The sequence below is a fragment of the Ambystoma mexicanum genome, chromosome 6p, assembly GCF_040938575.1.
Source record: "Ambystoma mexicanum isolate Mex_15411 chromosome 6p, UKY_AmexF1_1, whole genome shotgun sequence".
NCBI classification, from domain to species: Eukaryota; Metazoa; Chordata; class Amphibia; order Caudata; family Ambystomatidae; genus Ambystoma; species Ambystoma mexicanum.
Genome location: NC_090935.1, coordinates 1,529,633,349 through 1,529,654,634, shown reverse-complemented (window position 1 = coordinate 1,529,654,634; position 21,286 = coordinate 1,529,633,349). Strand labels below are relative to the sequence as shown.

Here is a 21,286-nt window from a genome sequence, read left to right as displayed (position 1 = left end):
TAATATCACTGGGCATAGTACGATGGTTGTTTTGTTCTCCCCTTTTCCCCTCCCTTTCCCTGGTCGCGCTCTGAAACACTTGTGTATGAGCGCGATTATAAATAAAATATTATTTCATTTAATTTAATTCACTGGGACCAAGAGCCCTTTTGGTACAATTGGAGATATGCGATTTTAGGTAGAACCCTTTGTTGCCCTGCTTGGCACGGCCAAGGGATGTCTGGTCTCTGTGTTGAAGGAGGCATTCAATCTTTCTACAATTTCGAAGATTAATTCAGGCTTCCAAATTGTAGGAGTATGTGCAAGCGACTACCCCTCTTCAATTGTATTATGTCTCATAGGAGGCCTCCCACCCCATTCAGTGTCACCTATCTATAGGTTACCAAGGAAGAGTTAACCAGAGTGTAAATCCACAGAGGAGCAACTGGGGAAAAGAATAGGGGCACTCCACATCTTTCAAAATGGTCTACTGCACAGCCGACTGTACAGAAAACCACTTGGTCCCTACCGCCTCCAACGCTATCATTGTTTTATGATCGGGCACAGATCCGAATGGATAACCCCTCCAAGATACGTAACTAAGGATGGAAATACTGACTTATAAACCAACTGACACATCTCATCTCATTACAAAACATGCTTTTCCCATGTCACATTGTTTGAGAATTTTGGGATACAGACCGTGCGGTCCACTACACAATCATTAATGGAATTGGCCCTTCCCTTTGACAATCGCCCAATTCCCAGGGATCTTCATGTGGTGAAGAGATTCTTTGATGTCATTTTAAACCATCTGGCCGATGCATCTTTATGTACTGACTTCAGAACTCACTTCAAGCCTTGAAATCATCCCAAATCACACTAGCTAGTGACAACAGTTGTCTCTTCTTGAAACAGAACTGTCTATTAGCACAGAGAAATCTGTATTAGAAAAACAGTGCTCTTCTTACTCCTGTTATTGGTGCATCTTCTAGAGAATGTCTGAGCAATGAGGAGAACTCTTCCAACCACAGTTACTTAATAACACGATTATCTGATAATACTATGATATGGTTGTATACGAATTGTTGGAATTACAATTGTTCGAATTACATTTGACCTTTGCACAATTGACCGAATTGTGAAGGTCAATTGTTACATATATGTAGGGGGAAACCCCCCTACAACCCCCCATTATATATATACAGTCAATTGTGCAAAGATCAATTTGGACCCTTGACTTTCGGTCAATTCGGTCATTCGAACAATTGTGTTCGAACAATTTGGGTAATACCCTATGATATAGCCCTTCACTCTCAGTTCTGTTCTGTCTGTGAGATCCCTATCATGTGACTAAGTCATGATTTATCTTCTTTTGCCATCCTACATAACCTGGATACATTTTGAAGACGGAGGTCCAAGTGTGGCCCTCATGACCCCCACTCGACTCTCAGCACAGAGACAGTGCACCCCAGCCAAGCACAGGCAGAGATGGAGCGTTTCCAGTTACTAAGACAATAAGCCACCTGAAAATCCTCATAATTACAAGCAGCAGAGCTCCATTTTGTGGTCCCGATAAACGTGACAATGCCTATTCACTCAAGTTAGATGGAAAGAAGATGTTCCCATCGAACCAGAGGTGGAAAGTTACAATTGTTGCTCAGAATTAACAACTGAATGTACTCTCTCAGGTTTACGTGATCAGAGATGGCAACATTAGGGAACACACAGCACCTCTGTGCTCATTCTCATTGCCTTGAAAAGGGTCACTCAGTCTCGTAACTGTCCAAGGTCCCAAGGCTGGGATGACACATTCTGCCCAATCCAGAGTCACCTTTCAAATTCAGACATATTATATTGCAGGAGCCAATAGTTCCTCCGCGTTCCTGCAACTTTGTATTTGTTTTAGGTAGAGGTGGCTACCCAATAATTGACCTAATCACTATAGATTTTATTTATCTCTTGCCTAAACTGACCAATCCACCCCCCCCAATAGGTTTCGGGGACGGAACTTGGTCTTCTGACGTCACTCCTGGTTAAAATGGGTTGACGCACGTTCAGAAAACGAGAGCTCTGGAGAATGTTTGCTTTTCTAGTGCGATCCCTGTCAATTTTTAGATAATAAAGACAGTAAACATTGCCCTATGGTTGAGTATTCCGTTCTTGCGGCACGGATATTGATGGTGCCCAAGTATCTCTCTGCTGGTAATTGGGGTGACAGCTAGAGAGCCCCTGACGCTCCTTTACAAGTTCTAAATGAATTGCTATATAAAGCTAAATGTCTGGGTCATCCTGAATAAATGATTGTCCTCATAAATGTGTTAGTTGTCTAAGACAATGCTGTATCTTCCTGCTATGGCCTCACACTCCAGTGGAAAAGGAAAGCAATATTGCACAGAGTGATGTTGAGGATGCAGCATTGCACCTGCCTTTCTGGATCTCTAGTGGGGAGGGAAGGATGGTGAAAATAGAAAGAGGTGATGGAGGCATGAGACCTTGTATATCTTTCTTGGTCAGTGTTGTTTATTGGACCCTTATTCCTTCCATTTCCAACTGCTGTACTGCTGGCCCAGGGGGACAGTGCACTATGAGGATAAGGCACAGTGGAAGGCTTGGGGGGAGGGGACAAAACATTATGTTCTAGGCAGCCACCCAGGAACAAGAAGGACCCTTTAACCTGTGTGTTCTGGGTGACACCATAAACAACTTGTGCTTCACTCTTGTTGTCTCTCAGATGCCACTCATAATCCCTTGGTGGGAAACATCCCCACTCTTGACAGTTGTCCATCTACTAGTCTGCACATTGTACTTATATGAAATGTGCCGTTTCCTTCTGGTTTAAAAAAAAATAAAAACCACCGGTATTTTATACTCCCAACAAAAGTGAGTTAAACTTAGCAGATAAGATGTGAAAATACCACATACTCAATCCAAAAGGATAGGGCTTTTATGTAGTGCATGGATTTTATTATACTCTGCTGCTGCAATCATATCGTTTAAGCACGTTGCATATGATAACTTAATTGGTAGGTTCTGCTCAGCAGCTCTTCGATTACTTGGTTTCCTAAAAGAAGCCAATGCTGTGATTTTCTGGCACCCAGATGATTTGAAATGGAGCAAGAGTGTTTTTTTTTTTTTGGAAGTCTGATGGTTAAATATAATCTATTATTTTTGACAGTTTAAATGTCTGTGACAAGAATATATTCCTGGATTTGAAAAGCGTGTCTATGAAGAGAGCTGACCGTTGTAACTGACACATTGTCTTTTATTTCTGCAGTTTGCAACTTCATGTCCCATGAAAAGTGCCGAAAGCACGTGAAGATCCTGTGTGCAAGCCTAGCTCCCAGTTTAGTACGGGTGAGTCTATAAAGAATGAATATAATGGCGATTTCAAATATTGATTTTCTCGTTGATCACTGAATTGTATTCGGTTTCGCAAAACGTGAAAGTCGATCAGCTTGCATTTAAATGTAAACTAAAAATATAAGCATGCAGGACCGGAATTCCAACAGTGATGGTTTGTGTTGCAAAGCACAGCTCATAGCAAAGGCAGATGGCACTTGTTGTGAAAAGTGCTCAGCACTGTTACAGCCAGCATTTCTCCCACTCCCAGGTCTTGGATGCCCAAGTGCCGATTCACAAAGTCTCCTGGTTCTGCCCTAGATTACGTGTGGCCTATTCACAGCTAAATTAATTTAAACTACAGCGTGAAAATCTGTGCAGGTTGCACCTTTTCACAAGAGGCCCGCTTATTCTCAACGCTTGTCTGACAAGGTGTGAGCTTACTCCAGGTCAGGCAGGATCTATTATTCACAGAACACGTTTATTACCGTTTTTCGCTCACTCCAAATGTTTTTCTACCACCCATCCCTTCTAGTCCACACATTCCGCACATTTATCTATACTTTAATTCATATTTACACCTCCTACCCAGCATTTCTACCTAGAACCTTCAGGATCAAAACCGAAGTGTATTTATTCACCAGAGAGTCCAAGACAACTTTTAAAAATGTGTGAATACCCAATGTTGGCCCTTTGGGCACGACTCACGTCCCTGTTGAGCAACTCCCTCGCCATACAAATAACTCCCTCGTGCCTATGCGAACACTGTGATGTGGATTTAGCAAGGCACTCTTACACCAGGTTCACTTCTCTTTTCACCCTCTGGAAGCAAACTACCAAGTAGAAGAATTCTGGGAGGATGCGGAAAACGTAGGGGTGACTGGACATCTGAGCGTCACCCTACGAGTCTGAAAACTTAGATGCACCTGTTTCTCTGGTAAAGTGCATACGAACACACGTAGGGGCTATGGTTCCTTTTACTCCCAATAAATGTGTTATCACCATAATAATGACTTGCACGGATCAGGTAAGTACATTTATCTTTAGATTCTTCTTCTTCCTCAAGCATAGGGTTCATAAGCGACTTCCCTCTTAGACCCTTGCAACCGTTACACATCAAATCCAGTTCACCACATTCCACCCAAAGATTCCATCCTCCATTCAGCTGTGATGTCACTCTGGTGACCCTGTTTTGATATGGGACATAATCTGAACATGTGCTCTCCTAACACCTCCTTTCCTTGCACTGAACGTTTCCGACACATCCCTCCTTCACCTCAGCCATCCTTTCTTTACTCCATACCTTCCATCTTTTACTAAGATGGAAGCACCCAGATCTTTGGCCACCTCAATTTTTTCTGAGAAGCTCAACTCACCCTTCTTCACTTTGCCTGGCAATTTGATTTGGATTACATCACCTGGATTCACTTGTACTTCTCTCAATGACTTCTTATCATCAAATCTTACTTTACCCTTCATTTTACCCTGCAAACTTCTATCACGCACTGTGTTCACATTAACACCTCCACATATTGACCTTCCCATCCAGTCAGGTCACAAATGCGAATTGAGTTTCTTGCATCTCAACAATTAAAACAGTGATACCCCTGTCACTGTATGAGGTGCTAACCTGTACTGGAAAACTGTCTCCATCACCGCCCTAACCCAGTCTCCACCTGTAGCCACCTCTATCATTATAACATCCATCAAAGTGTGGTTAAACCTCTCCACACAACCATTTCCTTGTGGGTATATAGTGCTGTGGTCACCTGCTGCACACCGTATCTCTCTAAAAATTCCATGAACTTTTATACACCAACTATGGTCCATTATCCAACAAACATTTTCCAGAGCAACCCTCTCTCAGGACCAATGGTTCCAAAAACCTTATTATACTTTTCAAGCTCACATCCCTTAATACACACACCTACTGCCATTTTGATGTAGGTCCATCACTACCATAAATAGGTGTCCCTTGCACCTCTTATGTTGAATGGCCCCAAAAGATCTTAAACAATCTCACCCCAAGGCACTTTGGGCACCTGCCGAAACTTCATTGGAGGTGTACAAATCGCAATCCTTTGTCCCCTTCCTCACACTCCATACACTCCTTAACTTTCCTCTTAATCTCCTCATCCATTCCAGGCAACCAGAAATGAGCTCTTGTCCTATCCACACCTAAGTGCCCTCTGTGACCCAACCTTATCTCAACCGGAAAAACCAAACAATGTCATCTGCAAAAATATCCACCCAGCATAGTCAATCCATTCCGGTACCTCTTCATCATCTCACCCATCCCTCTCCAATTATTCTGCATCAATTGCACAACCGTTTGATATACAACATCATGAGTACCAGCCTCACCGTGCTCTTTGTGCGTGACACTCTCCTGAACTTGAAATATTCCTTCCACCTCCTTCTACTCCACACTTTCTCTGACGGGGCATCCGCAACCACATTGTACCTTCCCTGTACACGTTCAACCTTAAACTGCAAACCCTGCATGCTGCCCACCTACTTCATTATCCTCTGAGATACCCCATCCAATCCACCTTTACTGAAAATGCTCACCCGTGATTTGTGGTCCATCCTAACTCTGAACTGCTTCCCCATAGCTAAGTCTTAAACTTGTTCACTGCCCACACACAAGCAAGTGCCTCATGTTCCACCACTGAATACCTCTTTTCTGCTTCTTTCAAAATTCTTGATGCAGAAGCAACAGTAAACAACTCCTAACCTTCTTGTTCCATTAGAACGGCTCTCAAATCTGTATCACTTGCATCCGTGTACACCAGAGTCTCCCCCCTCTACTCAAAACTAGTCAACACCGGATCCTGCAACACACTGCCTCTCATGCTCAAATTCCTTCTCACACAACTCATTCCACTGGAAAATGACTCCTTTTCTCATCCGTCCTTGCACATTCTTGGTCTTGTCTGCCAAATCTCTCATAAACGTACTGTAAAATTCTACCAACCCAAGGAATGCTGCCACCTCATTCTTGCCTTTTGGTTCCAGCATTTCCCTAATTACCTGTACAATATCATGTTTTGGTTTTATACCCTCCTTGGTAATCTCATGCCCCAAATACGTGACTTAATTCAATCGGAATTTACATTTTTCAAAGGCAATAGTAATACCTGCCTCCTTAAGAATCTCCAGCACTCTCCTCAACCTGGCATCATGTTCCTCTGCCGTTGCACCACACACCAACACATCATCCTGTTAAAATATGACTCCACTCTCATGCCGCAACAACGTATGCATTGTCTTCTGAAAAACACTAGCCTCGTATGCTAGGCCATACGGCTTCCTTTTACATCTAAATAAACCAAAAGGAGTGATGAATGCCGCAATGTCACGTCAGTCTTTGTGAATTTCAATCTGATGACCTGCTGCTCTCCAATCCAACAGCGAAAACTCCTGTGCTCCTGAAACTCTTGCCAATAAATCGTCAATCCTTGGAATCAGAAACTTCTCTGCCACTACATTCGTATTATGACATCTGAGGTCAATGCATAATCTTACCCTTTGAACCGTCACACGTTGAATCCAGTCCACCACCATATTCCATTTAAAGATTCCAAGCTCCACTCAGCTGTAATGTCTCTCATTAGACCCAGTTTTAATATGGAACATAATCCTATGCTCTCCTAACAAATAGGTTATATAGAACACAGCAGAGTCGTACTAAGAGTCATAGTAAAGGCATATTGAGGTATTACAGCCCAGGGGAGGATAACACCTCTTACATCCGCCCAACACAATTTACTGCAAATTATATAATATGGTAAAATAACTAAACCAGGTTAGAAACATAAGAAAACTGTTCTGAGAAGGTGCTCAGAGCCCACAGTGAGTGTTGTCCTGGAGGAATATTGGCTGAGAGAGTCTTTGAGCACTGAGGCAGAATGTTGGGAGAGAAACATCAGGCTTTGTAACCGAGGTTACGCCCTCACTAACTTATTACTTACAATGGCTCGCCAACATTCCATTCTTATAATTTAGCTTTACTTCTTGGTGCGCTCAATTCAAAATCGTAGGTTATATGTCCTCCTAGAGCTTGGATACATGTTAATAGGACTGGGGAACTGTATGTTTATCCGGTACCCTGTTGTCAGTCAAGTGTTCTAACTCCCAGAAGTTCACTGTGTTGTTATTAACTAGGTGTTGGGAAGAGGATTTTACTACCAAAACCCTGAAAACCATTGAATCCTGAAAACAATGATTTCTGTGCCTTCAAAGACCAACATTCTCAGCGGAGCATATGTGGCTTCTTGGTACATCCAATATACTAGCTTTTTCTTGTTACTTGACAAACTTACACAGCACAAAATGCACCAGCACACCACGGTCACCATTTGGATTTCATATGGCATAGTGACATGACCTTGGGATTGAAGGACACGTGAGTTTCTGTGAACAAACTGTCTCCATTTTAAATCCGGGATCTGTGGCCAAATGCCTTCAGCCTTTGAGGGTGGTTCATTTCTGCCTACAGAAGCATACGAGTATGAAGGCGGGTTTAAGCAATGGGGCAACACAATGTTCACAACCTCTTAAAGATGCCCATCAAAGGATATCATGACAACTAGGCTAGACAGGGAATTATGCAGCTTCAGGAACTAATAATAATTGTATCTCATTTTTTAAAGTGCTTACTAATGCCAGATTACTATCGCTTCTAAGCACTGTTATAGTAGGAGTTATTGCTACCCATTTTAATGGTCATTGTATTGATGACTGAAGCACGAATTTGACCAACATGGTGATTTATGTTTTGTGAAATAGATTTACTGTTAAATTGGCTTTCACATGAATCATTTGAGTCAGTGTGACACTGTGTTGTATTGCTGCCCCTCGGGTGAAGACGATAGGCAGCACAGACTGTGCAGCCCTCCCGACCCCGGATCTGAAATGGGCTGCTGCTGCTGTTACCACATTTCATTTTGCCATTTACAAATATTATTGTCTCTCTAACCTTCTTTTCTTGTATTTCTCTGAAAGAAATGGATACGTCCACTTTATTTTGTTTAGTCTGTGGTCTGCATTTCTTTTTTTTAATTTTAAAAACAATGATCTTCAGAAGGTTCGTTTTTTGAGTTTGCAGATTTGAAATATTTTAGGCATGAATTACTTAAAGTGAATTTGTCTACAGCTAAACTTGGTAATACATTTTTGCTTCATTTGTTGTGTTGCATCGTCCACTCGCCTGCCCTCCACTCGCTCTCTGCTCTACCCCTTCAGTGCTGGAAGGTGGCCCTGCTGTGTGTAAAGTACTATATAAGAAACCAACGTAACACAACAGGACAGGAAGGCGGCGTGCCCCACCCGAATGCTGGAAGGCATAGAACTAGTCAGTATGCTTTCTTTTGGCTCAGTTCTTTAAGCGCCAGCCATTTCAGTGCGGTACATTTGGCATAGGCCCCACCTCCGGTGTACCCTGTTGGCCGTGGCAAGCAGGGCGCAGGGACCTAACACATTGCTGTGGAATATCTTGGATATACTATCATCCAAAACACGAGTAAATGCAGTGTTTTTGATGACAATATATACAACGAATGACGGCCCATTGCACAAGTGAAGGTGGCGACTCAGCTTCACTTGCTGAGCTTGCAGTGAATCCCCTGAATATACCGTCATCCAACACACTGCATTTACTCCACTCCACGGAAACTGCTCTCATGAATGTGTCCAACTTCATCGCCACTGCTAAGCACTCCAACCTTTCCTCTATCCTCATTCTCCTTGACCTGTACGCTGCTTTTGTCACTGTCAGTCACTCTGATCTTCTCTATACTCTTTCTTTTGGGATTCACAATCAACCCCTTGCTTGGATTGAATCAGTGGTCGAAGTGAGCGGGAGCGGTCGGGAACGGTGCTCCTCTACTTTTTTTAATTACCTTTTACAGCTCCTATACTTTTATTTTAAAAAGAAACCATTCCGGAATGGTTTTGTTTTAAAATAAATGTGTAGGAAGAAGTTGAAAAAAAGTGCAATGCACTGAACGTTCCCTTAAACAGTAGGTGCAAGTGTTTGCGGTTTGTATCGTGTGTGGCAGGGGATGCAGCAATGGTGTTTGTGGACAAAGCATGGCATTTCGGTCACAAACAAACGTACAACAGATAAATCAGATCTGACGGGAAGCAGTGAGCTTCTTAATTTGAGGGACAGTCTAACCAGGGTGAGGAGGGGAGTAAATGGAACAGTCACTGGGAACAATACATAAGTGGACATATATAGATTAAGGACAACCAGCATTGGACATTTTTAAGTGCAGGGAGGCGGTACGGCCAGCTGTGCTCGGGACGTGACCATGATGGATGAAGCGCTAGGGTGGAGGCAGAGGAAGCGAGGGACAGAGGCAGGTTAGAGGTGAGGGAAAAATGTTAGCTAGAAGGCAAATGAGAGGTAGGTTAAGAGGGTAACTAGGAGGGGAAGTGGTAGGCTTTTAGTTTGATTCAGAACACATCCGTATGCTCTGTTTCTCGGATTTGCAGGGAAAGAGAATTTCACGCAAGTGGAGCAAGAAATAGTGCAAGTTAAGACTGGAGCAAGTCAGGCTATGCCATTTACCCTGAGGTTGTAATGCTGGGTTCCTGGGGCTGTGACATACTGTATATTTTGAGTTTCATACTCAATGGGGGATACCCTGAAGAATCCAGGGAATCGACTACGCAGACGATCTTTGTTCATAGCGGCTTCCTGGGCCAATGGCTACCGGATTTATAGTTTCTAGAACTTGACAACCAAGGAATTTCTAACTTGTGTTGCATTGGAATAAGCCTGCATAGAGGCAACAATCACTGACCCGTTGGAATTTGGTTTGAGTCCAGATTTAATTACTAATTTAAGCACTCCAAAGGAATACAGATGTCACTTCTTGTTTTGACATACCAATCAGCTTATGACTGACAGGTTCTGTTCATCAAGTGTGACAGCACACTGATGCTCACATTCCTGCTGGGAATCTCTGTAATGTCAGTGTAGTAACCCTTGCTTGGATCACACCCAGTTTTATTGAATTTGGGGAGGTCATGCCATCAGACTGTCTTGTATTGTGCTCCGTAGCTATGCTAATTTGAAGTGCCCTGACAGTAGTTCGACTGAAGGTTTTTCTGAAGTCATGTGTGTCTTTGAAGTATGGGATTGTATTACCTTTGGGTGGCTCTTTTGCATAAGACCATTAATATATTTCAAGCCTTAAAATACCTTGCAAAATACTTCTGTCCACTGCTTCATTTAAGCTTGCTTTGGATGTTTGTAAATCCATAAAAAGTCAACTAGAATAAAATAAAAACACTGCAAGTCAAAGACAAAATATGGCTTCCATTTGTGAAGCTGCAAGTGTTCCTAAACCTAAATTTTGCGAAAAAATAAATAAAACAAAACCGGCTGCTATATTCTTGGAGGTTGTGTGCTGTTCTTAATGATAGGTTGCCTGACGTGAGGGACCCTTACACCCAGTCAGCTGCCGGTCTGGGTGAGCCAATCTGTGGAGATGTGCACTGCAACCACTGAGTTTGTTGGTAATAACCGTTGTGTAGCAGATTCTAACACACATAGAAGTTTGCATTCAATGTATGTGCTGCTTAGTGCACACTCTGTGATCTCAACTGAACATTTTTGTCGTGATCTCAGATTAATTCTTTTGCCAATACAAGTTTGATACCTATTTTACTTTTTCAAGGTGGTTAGGTGTGCATACCTATGTTGGACAATCCCAGTTATCTAGACTGAGACAATGGTCTGGCAGCTCGTAATCCCTAGCGATCACCTCCTGCTAGGAGTAACAGGCCTCTGTAGCACTCTCACACACCTGTTATTTCATGCGGTTGGGTTTAAATGTACTTTATCACATCTCCACAATTTTCCTAAAGATGGTAATGAAATGTTTATTTTCCTTGAACATCTCTTATGGAGTTCCCGCCTGCACTCTGGGGCAAGAGTTGGACCATTCCACATATTCACTGTAGTCCTTTGCTTCCATGAAGCAGTTCCCTTGTTCGTGGATGCACTTATGTGTGACTGCTGCTGCTTCTTCGGGACATACACTATTCTTCATTCTTTGATAGTGTTTGCTCTTGGTTATAAGGCGAGCACGCCTTTCATCAAATAGATAGATAACAGTTAATATATATTTAGGCAGGTGTACTAGGCTCCTTCAATGAGTTCACAGCAGGCTTCCTCGTAAGTGACTTCCATTACAGAAACGCTTGATGTTCAGCAAGGGCAGGCCGACCTTCAAGGTGTCTGCTAAGTGACTCATTGCCAGGATCCTGGATTATGGCATTTTTTATCCTGAATTTATATATTTGTGCAGATGGCCTGTTTGAACGTGCTTGCCACATCCTTCTTTGTGGTAGAGGTCCTGCAGTGCTTTTGCTAATATTCCTGATTTTGTTAAACTCAAACTGTGTGAGTCCTTGCAGGAGTTGTTAACTCTTTCAGTTACCACGCTGATGGAAGAAGGTGATTGCTGAGCATGAGTGAGTGTCTGTGCATCTTGCCCCTGTGGATAAGGTCTGTGTGTGTGTGTTCATGACTTTGGTTGGCATCTTATTTCGAAAGTCACATTTAGTTGTTTCTAAGGGTCATTTTACCTGAGTGTGATCCCTGTATATGCAAATGGATGCCCTGGTACAACCCTTTACATGGTATAGGCAGTCCAGGGAGAGTGCTGCTGTTAATCAAGAATGGCAGAAAAAGTGGATCTCCGGTTCAAGTCCTTTGATTGCACTGGAGTACTAAGTGCAGCCCTGGGTATGCCCTGGTCCTGTTCCATGTCCTCTGCTGCTGGACAGCATCCAACTTGCTTTTTCTTCATTTATCTGTTGGTATTTCAGTTGGATCATGGAACACAGAGGACGTCATTTAGGGGTCGCACCTGCGACCCCTGAGGTCTCCCTTGCTACCTCTGTGGTCTCCTTGCTACCCCTAAATTTTGTTAAGTGAAACAGAGGCTTCTGGGCTGTGGCCAGCAGCATGTGGCTCTTTGTTTTTTGGAGTGGCTGGATTTCTGATGGCTATAGCTGGTAAGATAGCTCAGGGGGTTTAGCGCTTGCTGTTGTAATGTGTGTGAGATCTGCAGGTTGCAGGTTCGACTCCTGGCAAGGTCAACTCAGCCTTTCATCCTGCTAAGGTTGATAAATTAGTGCCAACACAGGTTGGGTGATATTGTATGTATAGTTCTATATGAACTTATAAGCATAAGTGCTACATAATAACACATCATTGTCGTTTGGCCTTGGACGTCTGCATGCATTGACAGTAATTGGTAATATGGGCCTATCCGCGCTGATATTAATGATGCAAATGGTGATCCATTCTTGTATAAATGTAAATCACTTTACAGTGATGTCATAACCATATTTTTAGAAGTGTACTTTTAAACAATGCTTTTTGATGACACTTCCTATTTTGTCAAGGGGTGAAAGGTCGTGTTCCATCGCTTCCTGTGATGTCACTTTGGGGTGGGGTCAACTGACATTACTTCCCGTGATATTATCAGAGGTCGAGGATCGTGTGATGTCACTTCTGCCACCCCTGCCATTTTGGTGAAATTATGTCCCTGTGGAACACTTCATTATATCGCAGCATTAATTTAGTATACATCTATTCTACAAAGAAGATTTCTCTGGGTCTTCCAGTGGAACTAGGTAGTCGCTGTTGCTACCTATCCTGTTCACATACGGACCGGGTGCCATTTCTGCTCATCTTGGACTATGGTAAGTGGCTACGCATGGTGTTTCCCCACAACCGCCGACTCTTGCAAGACTCTGTCCATTTGGCAGGAAGCTGATCAGGCATCTCTGGGCAGGGTATTTCAGCTTGGCCTAGTGCTAGTGAAGCTCTAGTCTTCATGTTGCATTGTGCAAAGACTTTCGTCAATTAAGTACATCATGGTAATGAGTTAGAACAGTAGCGTAGGTCCAGTTAGGAGAATACATTTTGCTCAAAGATCTTGATCCTACCACCATATTGGATTCCAATACATTTTATAGATTCCATACATTTACTAATCACTAGTCAAGAAAGATAAAAAAAACTCCATCTTGACTAATCGCCGATGTCACAGTGCAACAAATAACTGGTAAGTCATTTGCTAATGGCTCTGTGGTTAACTTGTTGGTTTAGAGACGGGAGACTGTTAGCATCATCATCTTTGCACTTTTGAGGGTGTGGGGCAAGTTTGGCATCTTTGAACTTTCCCGCCTTTTACAGCTGCTCAACCCGAATGACCTGTTTACGTGTAGGACAGCGCTCCCACTTCTTTTGAGTGCCAGAGAATGAAGTAAGATGAGCTGGAAGGTATGAAACATTTCGGATTCAAATGCAGTCCTTCTGTATTCAGTGATGGGCGTGTGAGTCATGGCACAAACATCCGGATGAGGAGGAGCATGTGGTTTCATTCATCATTTATTTCCTTTAGCCTTTGTTTTAGCCATCTAATGTATTCTGAGTTTCCTTTTGTATGCATTTTAATGCTATAAAAACTGGCACTAATTATTGGAGCCAGTTCTGACAAATGTTTTGCAAGTAACTTCCACGGAATGTTTAGGCCTAGGGGCTACCAAGATGTCCTTTCAGAGAAAACCCAAGCTCAGGAATTAGAATGCAAGTAGTGGACCTTTTGCGGGAGGCCGTTTGACTTGCAGAATCCTGATTCACATGACTGTGTATATGTGTCTATTTGAAGAGCTTGTGGGTTCTATCTGTGTTAAGGGCTTTCTTGGTATAGGCTGTGGACCCATTCAGTCTGGCTTTAATTACTATGGCAACAACCCCCCCCAGTTTCTAGCCAGATCGGATTCTTTGCCTGCCACCTAGTGCACCCAGACCCTCACTACGGTCAGTTATTAACATTCGAATGCTGCAAACACTGAATCGGCAAGGACCTTTGCAAGAAGACAACCACCAAAAAGCCCCAGATGCCACATTACATGGGTTAGAGTCCTTACATGATAAGTTGAGTCATTTTAAAATCCTTTTGCTAACTTGCAAGAATTCTTTGATGCAGTCAGACTCCCAAACTAGTGGAACGAAATTGTAATTCTTTTCTTGTCTCTAGCTCCCTGTAAAGCCTGCCACACACACAAAAATGCAAGAAGGGCAAATAGGGGAAACCCACTAACCTGGTTTCTCTACACACCTGTCTAACTGGGCTGTGGGTATGTCCATGTCGACTCTTTTAGCCACAAGCCTTTCCTCCTGCCGCAAACAGTCCTTGTAAATGCTTGTACAATTAAAGGACAGTCTCCCCACCACCAGACTTTGATCTGTATCATAACCGGTTGGGGCTTGGCTTCCCAGTACATTCGAAATTAATATGCTTGTCAAATGGGCAACTGTATCTAATGGATTTTCCAAACCCAGTTTTGAACATTGTCAATCCAGCCACACCCTTTTACATTTACATGTGGTGAACAGGCTGGATAGGTGAGGCATAATGGCATTTAATCTAATCTGTTAATCCTAAAGAGTCAGCCATGCCCTCCTTTCCTATCCCTGTTACTTTAATCCAAGTAGACATAGGCTCTAGCAAATATCCCGAGTGCTCTTTTCCTGCACTCTTAGGTTACATTGATTAATGCACCCTGCAGCTGGAGGGCTTTAAGGCACCTGGTGTAACCTCCGCACTGACTGATGTATACATGCTAAAAATCCTGGCTCTCTTTACAAAGATGAGGTAGAAAACATGACACAATCTCCGTCAGAAATTATTACAATGGTGCTGTCATTACACAAAGTGAATGCCAATTTCTAAAAATAGCCATGATCTTACTTCCTGTTTATGTACATTCCGGAAAAGTCTTTTACAAAGACGAAGCCATAGTGTCTTCTATTCTTTTTTTTAAATATATTTTATTTAGGCACTTAGTGGTACAAGCCGATTATGGCTTATTCATTATAAAAGTAACACAAGAAAGATATATAAGATAGATCACTTCTTTAAAACGAGTCCAAGGAACATCTTTACACTGCGTCGTCTTCAATGTTTTGCGTGGTAGTCACCGAAGATTGCAAATAGCAGCTCAAATCTGACCAAACGTCTTTAGGGCGAGTGCGATATGACAATAAACGTGATATACAGGAAGGTGCAGTGCGTGTCAATTGTTGAATGCATTGCTTGGCAAGCTGCAATGCAGGATTTAGAAACCTACTTTTTACACTAGACCTCTTACCAATATTTCCTAACCACCACCAGTAGGGCTATCCATTACATGTTTACCTATTATATTGGTCAAGACCCCGCACACCTCTGTCTAGAATCCAGCTAGTTGTGGACAAGACCACCACATGTGTAGTAGGCCTGATGCTAGATTATTACAACTTGTGCACTTGCCCTCACAGTTTGATTTAAACAGTTTAATTCTGGCAGGGGTGTAGTACAGTCTATTGAGAACCTAAAATGTTATAAGGCATCATTTGAAGTACGCCAATATTGTTTTGGTGTATTTACATGTACATTGCCACTGTACGTCAGATATATCCATGTGTACATTCCAGAACCGTTTAGACCATGTTTTGGATACTAACAATAGGCATGCATGTTTTGCTGCAGTTGGAGATCACTAAATATGTTATGCATGGATGCAAAGGAGGCTAAATAGTAAAAGATGGCCACCAAGGCCTTAAATGCCACACGCAAACTCGATTTATTGCCTGTCGCAATCCACACCCACCTTAGATTTTACTGCAGACCAGACCATGAAATTGACGTTTTTATACATATCACCAAGACTATTGCTACTGCCCTTCTGCCAAGCCATGTGTACAGCCTTATCCATCGTGGGTCCTACAGCAGGAAACTGCTATAGGGGAATATTCTAATAATGCAGTTCTGTGACTTTCCTTTTATAAAATAGTTCTTTCCAAGCTCCCAACGTGGTTCTAACTGGGTCACATAGGCAGTCATCTTTGTAATACACTCCAATCAGTTGTGTTCCTATGTTTGTTTTCTCAGCTGCGCACTTGTCCAATTGTACATGAGGTGGGACCATGCCAGTCCAATGCCAGAAGATGGCGAATTGTGCCTGTGCAACCAACTAATGCAATTCAAAATCAGGAGAAGATACCACACCCATCTCGACTTTCCATGGTAGAGACAGTGCAGACAATTTCCTCCTGACAGCACCAGGCTTCCATACACATTCTATGAAATCTGATATGTTATGTATGGTTCAACGTATCTGTATTTTCCCAAGAAGAAGCTTTTTAAAAGAGCATCATGTCATTTTCTTTTAAAAAGCTTATTCATGGCCAAGTAGGGATATTTTGTAACATTTACAAAAATGTGAGAAGTATCATAATTTTAATCATAGAAATTCTTCTAAGCAATGGCAAAGGAAGCCTAACCCATTTCAAGTTTCTTCTTGACGTGAAGCATATAAGTTCCATTACTGTAATCGTATAAAAAAAACACAAGATCTCAATATAGTTATAGTACTTAATTTGATCTTATTCCCATCTGAATCACTGATATTTGGGTACTTTTGTCTCAACAACTTCGACTTTGCTCTACTGCGAGACTGAAATATTTACCAAAATGTATAACATGTTTCATTATTGTTTAAGAATTCTCTTCAGTGTCTCTCCAAAATAAGAACAGGTTGTCTGCACCAAGATGTATAATTTCAATGGGCCCACACAGTCTTAGTTTATGTTTATCCCTTATTAAGTAATTTAGAGGTTCTGTAGCTAATGCAAAAAGCAAGGCAGAACGACGACGTGCCTCTTGCCCATTGAAACAGCAGAGAAGTTGGCCTATTCGTGCATACTCTAGCTATTTATTGCGAGAATAGTAGTCCAATATCGAAAATAAAGCATGGGCCAAACCCACTTTTTCTCACTACTGTGAATTAGAATTGCTAGGAGAATGTGTCAAAGGCCTTTTGTATCTAAAGCAGCAGTAACTGCCTTAGTGTCGGCATCTATACAGGTTAAAGGTTCTACGCAGTTGAGGAGCCCAGATTAATACCTACTGGTCTGAGTGAACCAAATAGAACATCAAATCCATACGATTAGTCACAAAGGTTTTCACAAAAATATTTACATTTATGAGGACAAGAGGGTAATAAGTAATTAATTTCAGGAGAACAATAACAGTGGCTTCATCCAATGACTCAGAGAATTATTTTAGTTAATGACTCTTCCCATAATTTCAAAAGATATGGGGCTAGTATTTCCAGATACTCTTTGTAGAGTTCAGCTACTAAACCGCCAGGCACCGGTGCTTGACAATTAGGTAACGCTGTATTTAATTTCTTCAGTCTTAACTGAGGCCTAAAGCTGGCACAAAGCTTTAGTTGAGAGCACAGTACTTGTCACCAGATCTAAATTGGCTGATATCTCCTTGTTGCTAGTTGCATTACCCAATGCATATAAATCCGAGTAATTGCTAAGTCTCATTCATTTCAGCGCATGTATGCAGTGTCTGATGATTCTTTGACCTAATACAAGGAACGTCTGCACTTCCGCCTTCTTGTGTAACACGTGTGCCAACAATCCATCAGGCCTGCCAGTATGGCCATAATGCCTGGGCATCTCTGGTTTCACAAGATCATTTAGTTATATTTGAGCAGCCTCATAAAACGTATCTAATGCTATTTGAATTCCGAGTTTTAACAAAGCTGTGGGTTTAGATGCGTATCCAAATTCTGTTGAAATGTGCTCTGCATCCTTGACTTCCTTCTGTATTGTTTTTAAAACACCAAATTCTGTGGGCATAGCAATCCCACAAATGCAAACTTTAAATGTATGCCAAAAAGGTGCCGACGCATGGCACCGAACTCTCATAATATGGACATGTATGTTTGTCGCAAACTGTATATCTGACAATGAAGCCGGTTTAAATCCCCGGCGGGGTCTATGCTGTTTTCCTTGACCTCAATATAGCAGCGTCCCACAGGTGAAGGATCTGAATAAGTTCTAGGGAGAATGTTACGCAACACTACGGGACTGAGTGCATTTGCAGACAGCAAGCACACCTCGATCTACAAGTACATAGTTTATACTGTATAATAGAAGATGTAACTCCTCGCGACATGCTGCTAAGCCCTCCAAGCATCCAAGAGCTCACGTCCCGACACTCCATCCCATATAGCACCATCTGTGCCAGTTTCTGCTCTAGTGGTGCCTCTGTAATATCAAGAGTCTAATTTAAATTGGTATTTATATCACCTCCCACAACATTAGAGCCATGGAAAAACAAGTATAGATGTCAACAATATATTGATAAATATCTGGGCCATCTACATTGGGTCCTATACATTAACAAGAACGACTTTTGTGTTATTAAGTCTACCTTAAGTCTACCATATATAATTAAAAACCCATACCCACCCATGAAATATATCTGATTGTTAAGACAAAAGGTGTTGTGATCTGCATATGACAGCTAATACCACCCAGGTAGGAAATGAGTATGTCGTATACTTTTGGTTATCGAGATGTAAAAATGTCAAGTTGCAAGCTACTAGCCAACCATAAAAAGTCACTGGCCTCAGCAATTCTATGAGTGATCTCCTCAGTTCATCCCAAAATGTGCAGCAACCTCTGTCGCAGCCTGCGTCTCTTGAAATAACATCAGTGATCATGTTGGTGTAAATATGCAAGCAATTTCCGTGCATTTATGGGCTTGCCCAGACCTCTCTCACTCCAGCTTATACTAGTTCTTTCATTACATCCGGTTCGTATCTGAGACATGTTTTTCTGATGTATCTGCAGAATTACTGTATATAATCGACACATACTTTGATTTGCAACAACCATCAAGTGCTATTTTTCAAATTACAATCATAACCAATTACAGTCCCCATCCTTATTGCACCCGCACTATCGCTGTGTACACATTGCCCCCTCTAAAAAGACCATCCACAACACATTTCAGCATTTGCATAGGCGCTAACTGCATATAATTCAGGCAACATTTATATTCTATCAGCATAATAGAAGGATAAATGCGTGTACACCCAGTATTACATCTATGAGTAACATTGAGAAGAAGCTGAACATCATAATGCTGTGATTAATCTATCGACTTGTGTGTCCCTTTTTCGGACCTCGGTTTCGATAATGGCGATTGCTTCTTCAGGGATTGAGAAAAAGTATGTCCTACTCTCATATTGAAAGCGTAGTCACCACGGGAGTAGCACGGCTTATTGGACATTTATTTCCTTGAGGAGTTTCCCGACCTCCAGAAAGGAACAGCACATCTGCTGAACGGCTGTAGAGGTATCAGAATAGCGATGGATTGGATGTGACTCCTATCGAAGCTTCTTTTGTCCTCTGACATATTTCCACAGTAGGCCGCTATCTCTGTAATACAAAATGTGGGCATACATTGGATGAAGGCTCTGCTTTCAGGGTACATGATCGATGCATGTTCTCATCGATAGTAAAATGTGATGAAAGCGCTGGATTTCCAAGAATCTTCCTTAGTTGATCTACCTCTTTCTCCATGTTTTTGCATGGAGCCTTTTCTGGGACCCCAAGAATTCAAACATTATTACAACAAGACCGTGATTCGAAATGGTCACGTTTTGCTTTAACTTGTTTTAACTCTTTAATCAAGTTACCCACTGTGGTTTGTATTCATTGCACATTATCTTCTGTATCACTGATTCGCATTACCGCCTCCGTAATTCTAGTGTCTTCCTTCTTCGATTCTGCCCTAATAGAGGAAGAATTAGCCAGGATGTTGTCATGTTTATTTTGACTGAGGGTAGCATCCGTTCTAAATCATCTGATCCTTGTAGTCCCTGAGGCACACTCTTTTGCATGCCAATCTGCACCACACTAGCAGTCAGGTGTCAATATATGGGGGAATATACAATGTACAGAAAGTTAATCGTTTTCTTCAAATGCTGCACTAATCACCATGCACCTAGCATAGGATTTTTTATTTTATTGTATTGAGCATTTGTAAGGCGCTTTACACAACAGGATTGTGGCTAAATGGGAAGGGAACATGGGGAATAATAACAGTGGCAAAAACAGTAATATACCGTTGAGATCCTAGTTGGCCTTGTAGCATTCGGCTGTGCAAGTGCATTGGGAGAAGTGCAGAGTAAGGGGAAGGAAGGAGGAGCAGAGGAGTGGACAAGGGCTGGAGGAGGGCCCAGGAGAGAAGTTTCTAAGGGAAGCCAAGGAGGGGAGCCTCAGGCTAAGTGTTGGGACAGGAGACTCTCAAGGGTGGTATGTGGAGCCACCAAGCAGGGGCCCGCAGGGCAGTCCAGTGGGGGGAAGGGGTGGTAGTATTGACTGGATGAAAGGGCCTGGGGATCAGTGTGATTCATGAGGATCAGGCCACCGGTCACAGCGGCAGTCGGGTGATTAGCAGGGAACGGAAAGAGGTAGAAAAGAACAGAGTTTTGAGCAGTTTCCAAAACTTAAGGAGGTCCGGCTGAAGTCTGAGAGGTGCAGGGAGGCTGTTCCAGAGGGAGGTGTTAAGGATTTTAAAGATGCGGCACACTCTAGACCAGGACTCTTTCTACTGGCAAGGGATGCGGTGCACAATAAAAATGCTTTTAAATGTATTACATTCAAATTCAGTTTTTGAGAAGGCAGCCAGCCCGTCTCACACACCCCTCAACATACACCCTGTGTCGCAATGGTCCATGAACCAGGCCGGTGTGTACTGGCTTGGCAGGCTGAAAAACGATGGTCTGGAGCCCAGAGCTCTGGCCGTGGTTATGATTTATCCAAAACCTTCCAGCCATCACCTTTTTGTTTTGCCGGTGTGTAATAATGAAATATTTATTTATTTTTAATTTTGTATAAAAATCAAACACATTCAATATAGGGCAGCAATCACCTGTGTGGTGATAATTACACAGTAAGATGATATAATTACCCAGAAGAATGACAGGATACACTTAGTTTTACCTTCTAACATCAGATGCACAATGCACAAATGAATGAAAGCAAGATTACTTTTTGGGTAGTATTTTTAAATGTCAC

General features: G+C 42.3%; 1 protein-coding gene across 3 annotated transcripts in view; it reads left to right on the top strand.

The window, feature by feature from the left end:
* Window positions 1–21,286, top strand: part of DGKQ (diacylglycerol kinase theta) — a 1,656,676-nt gene that overhangs the window by 357,142 nt on the left and 1,278,248 nt on the right. For all 3 annotated transcript variants that reach the window (XM_069626394.1, XM_069626396.1, XM_069626395.1), the window contains exon 2: window positions 3,257–3,336. In XM_069626394.1, the coding sequence (XP_069482495.1) occupies window positions 3,257–3,336 (80 nt within the window). The remainder of the gene's footprint in view (window positions 1–3,256; window positions 3,337–21,286) is intronic.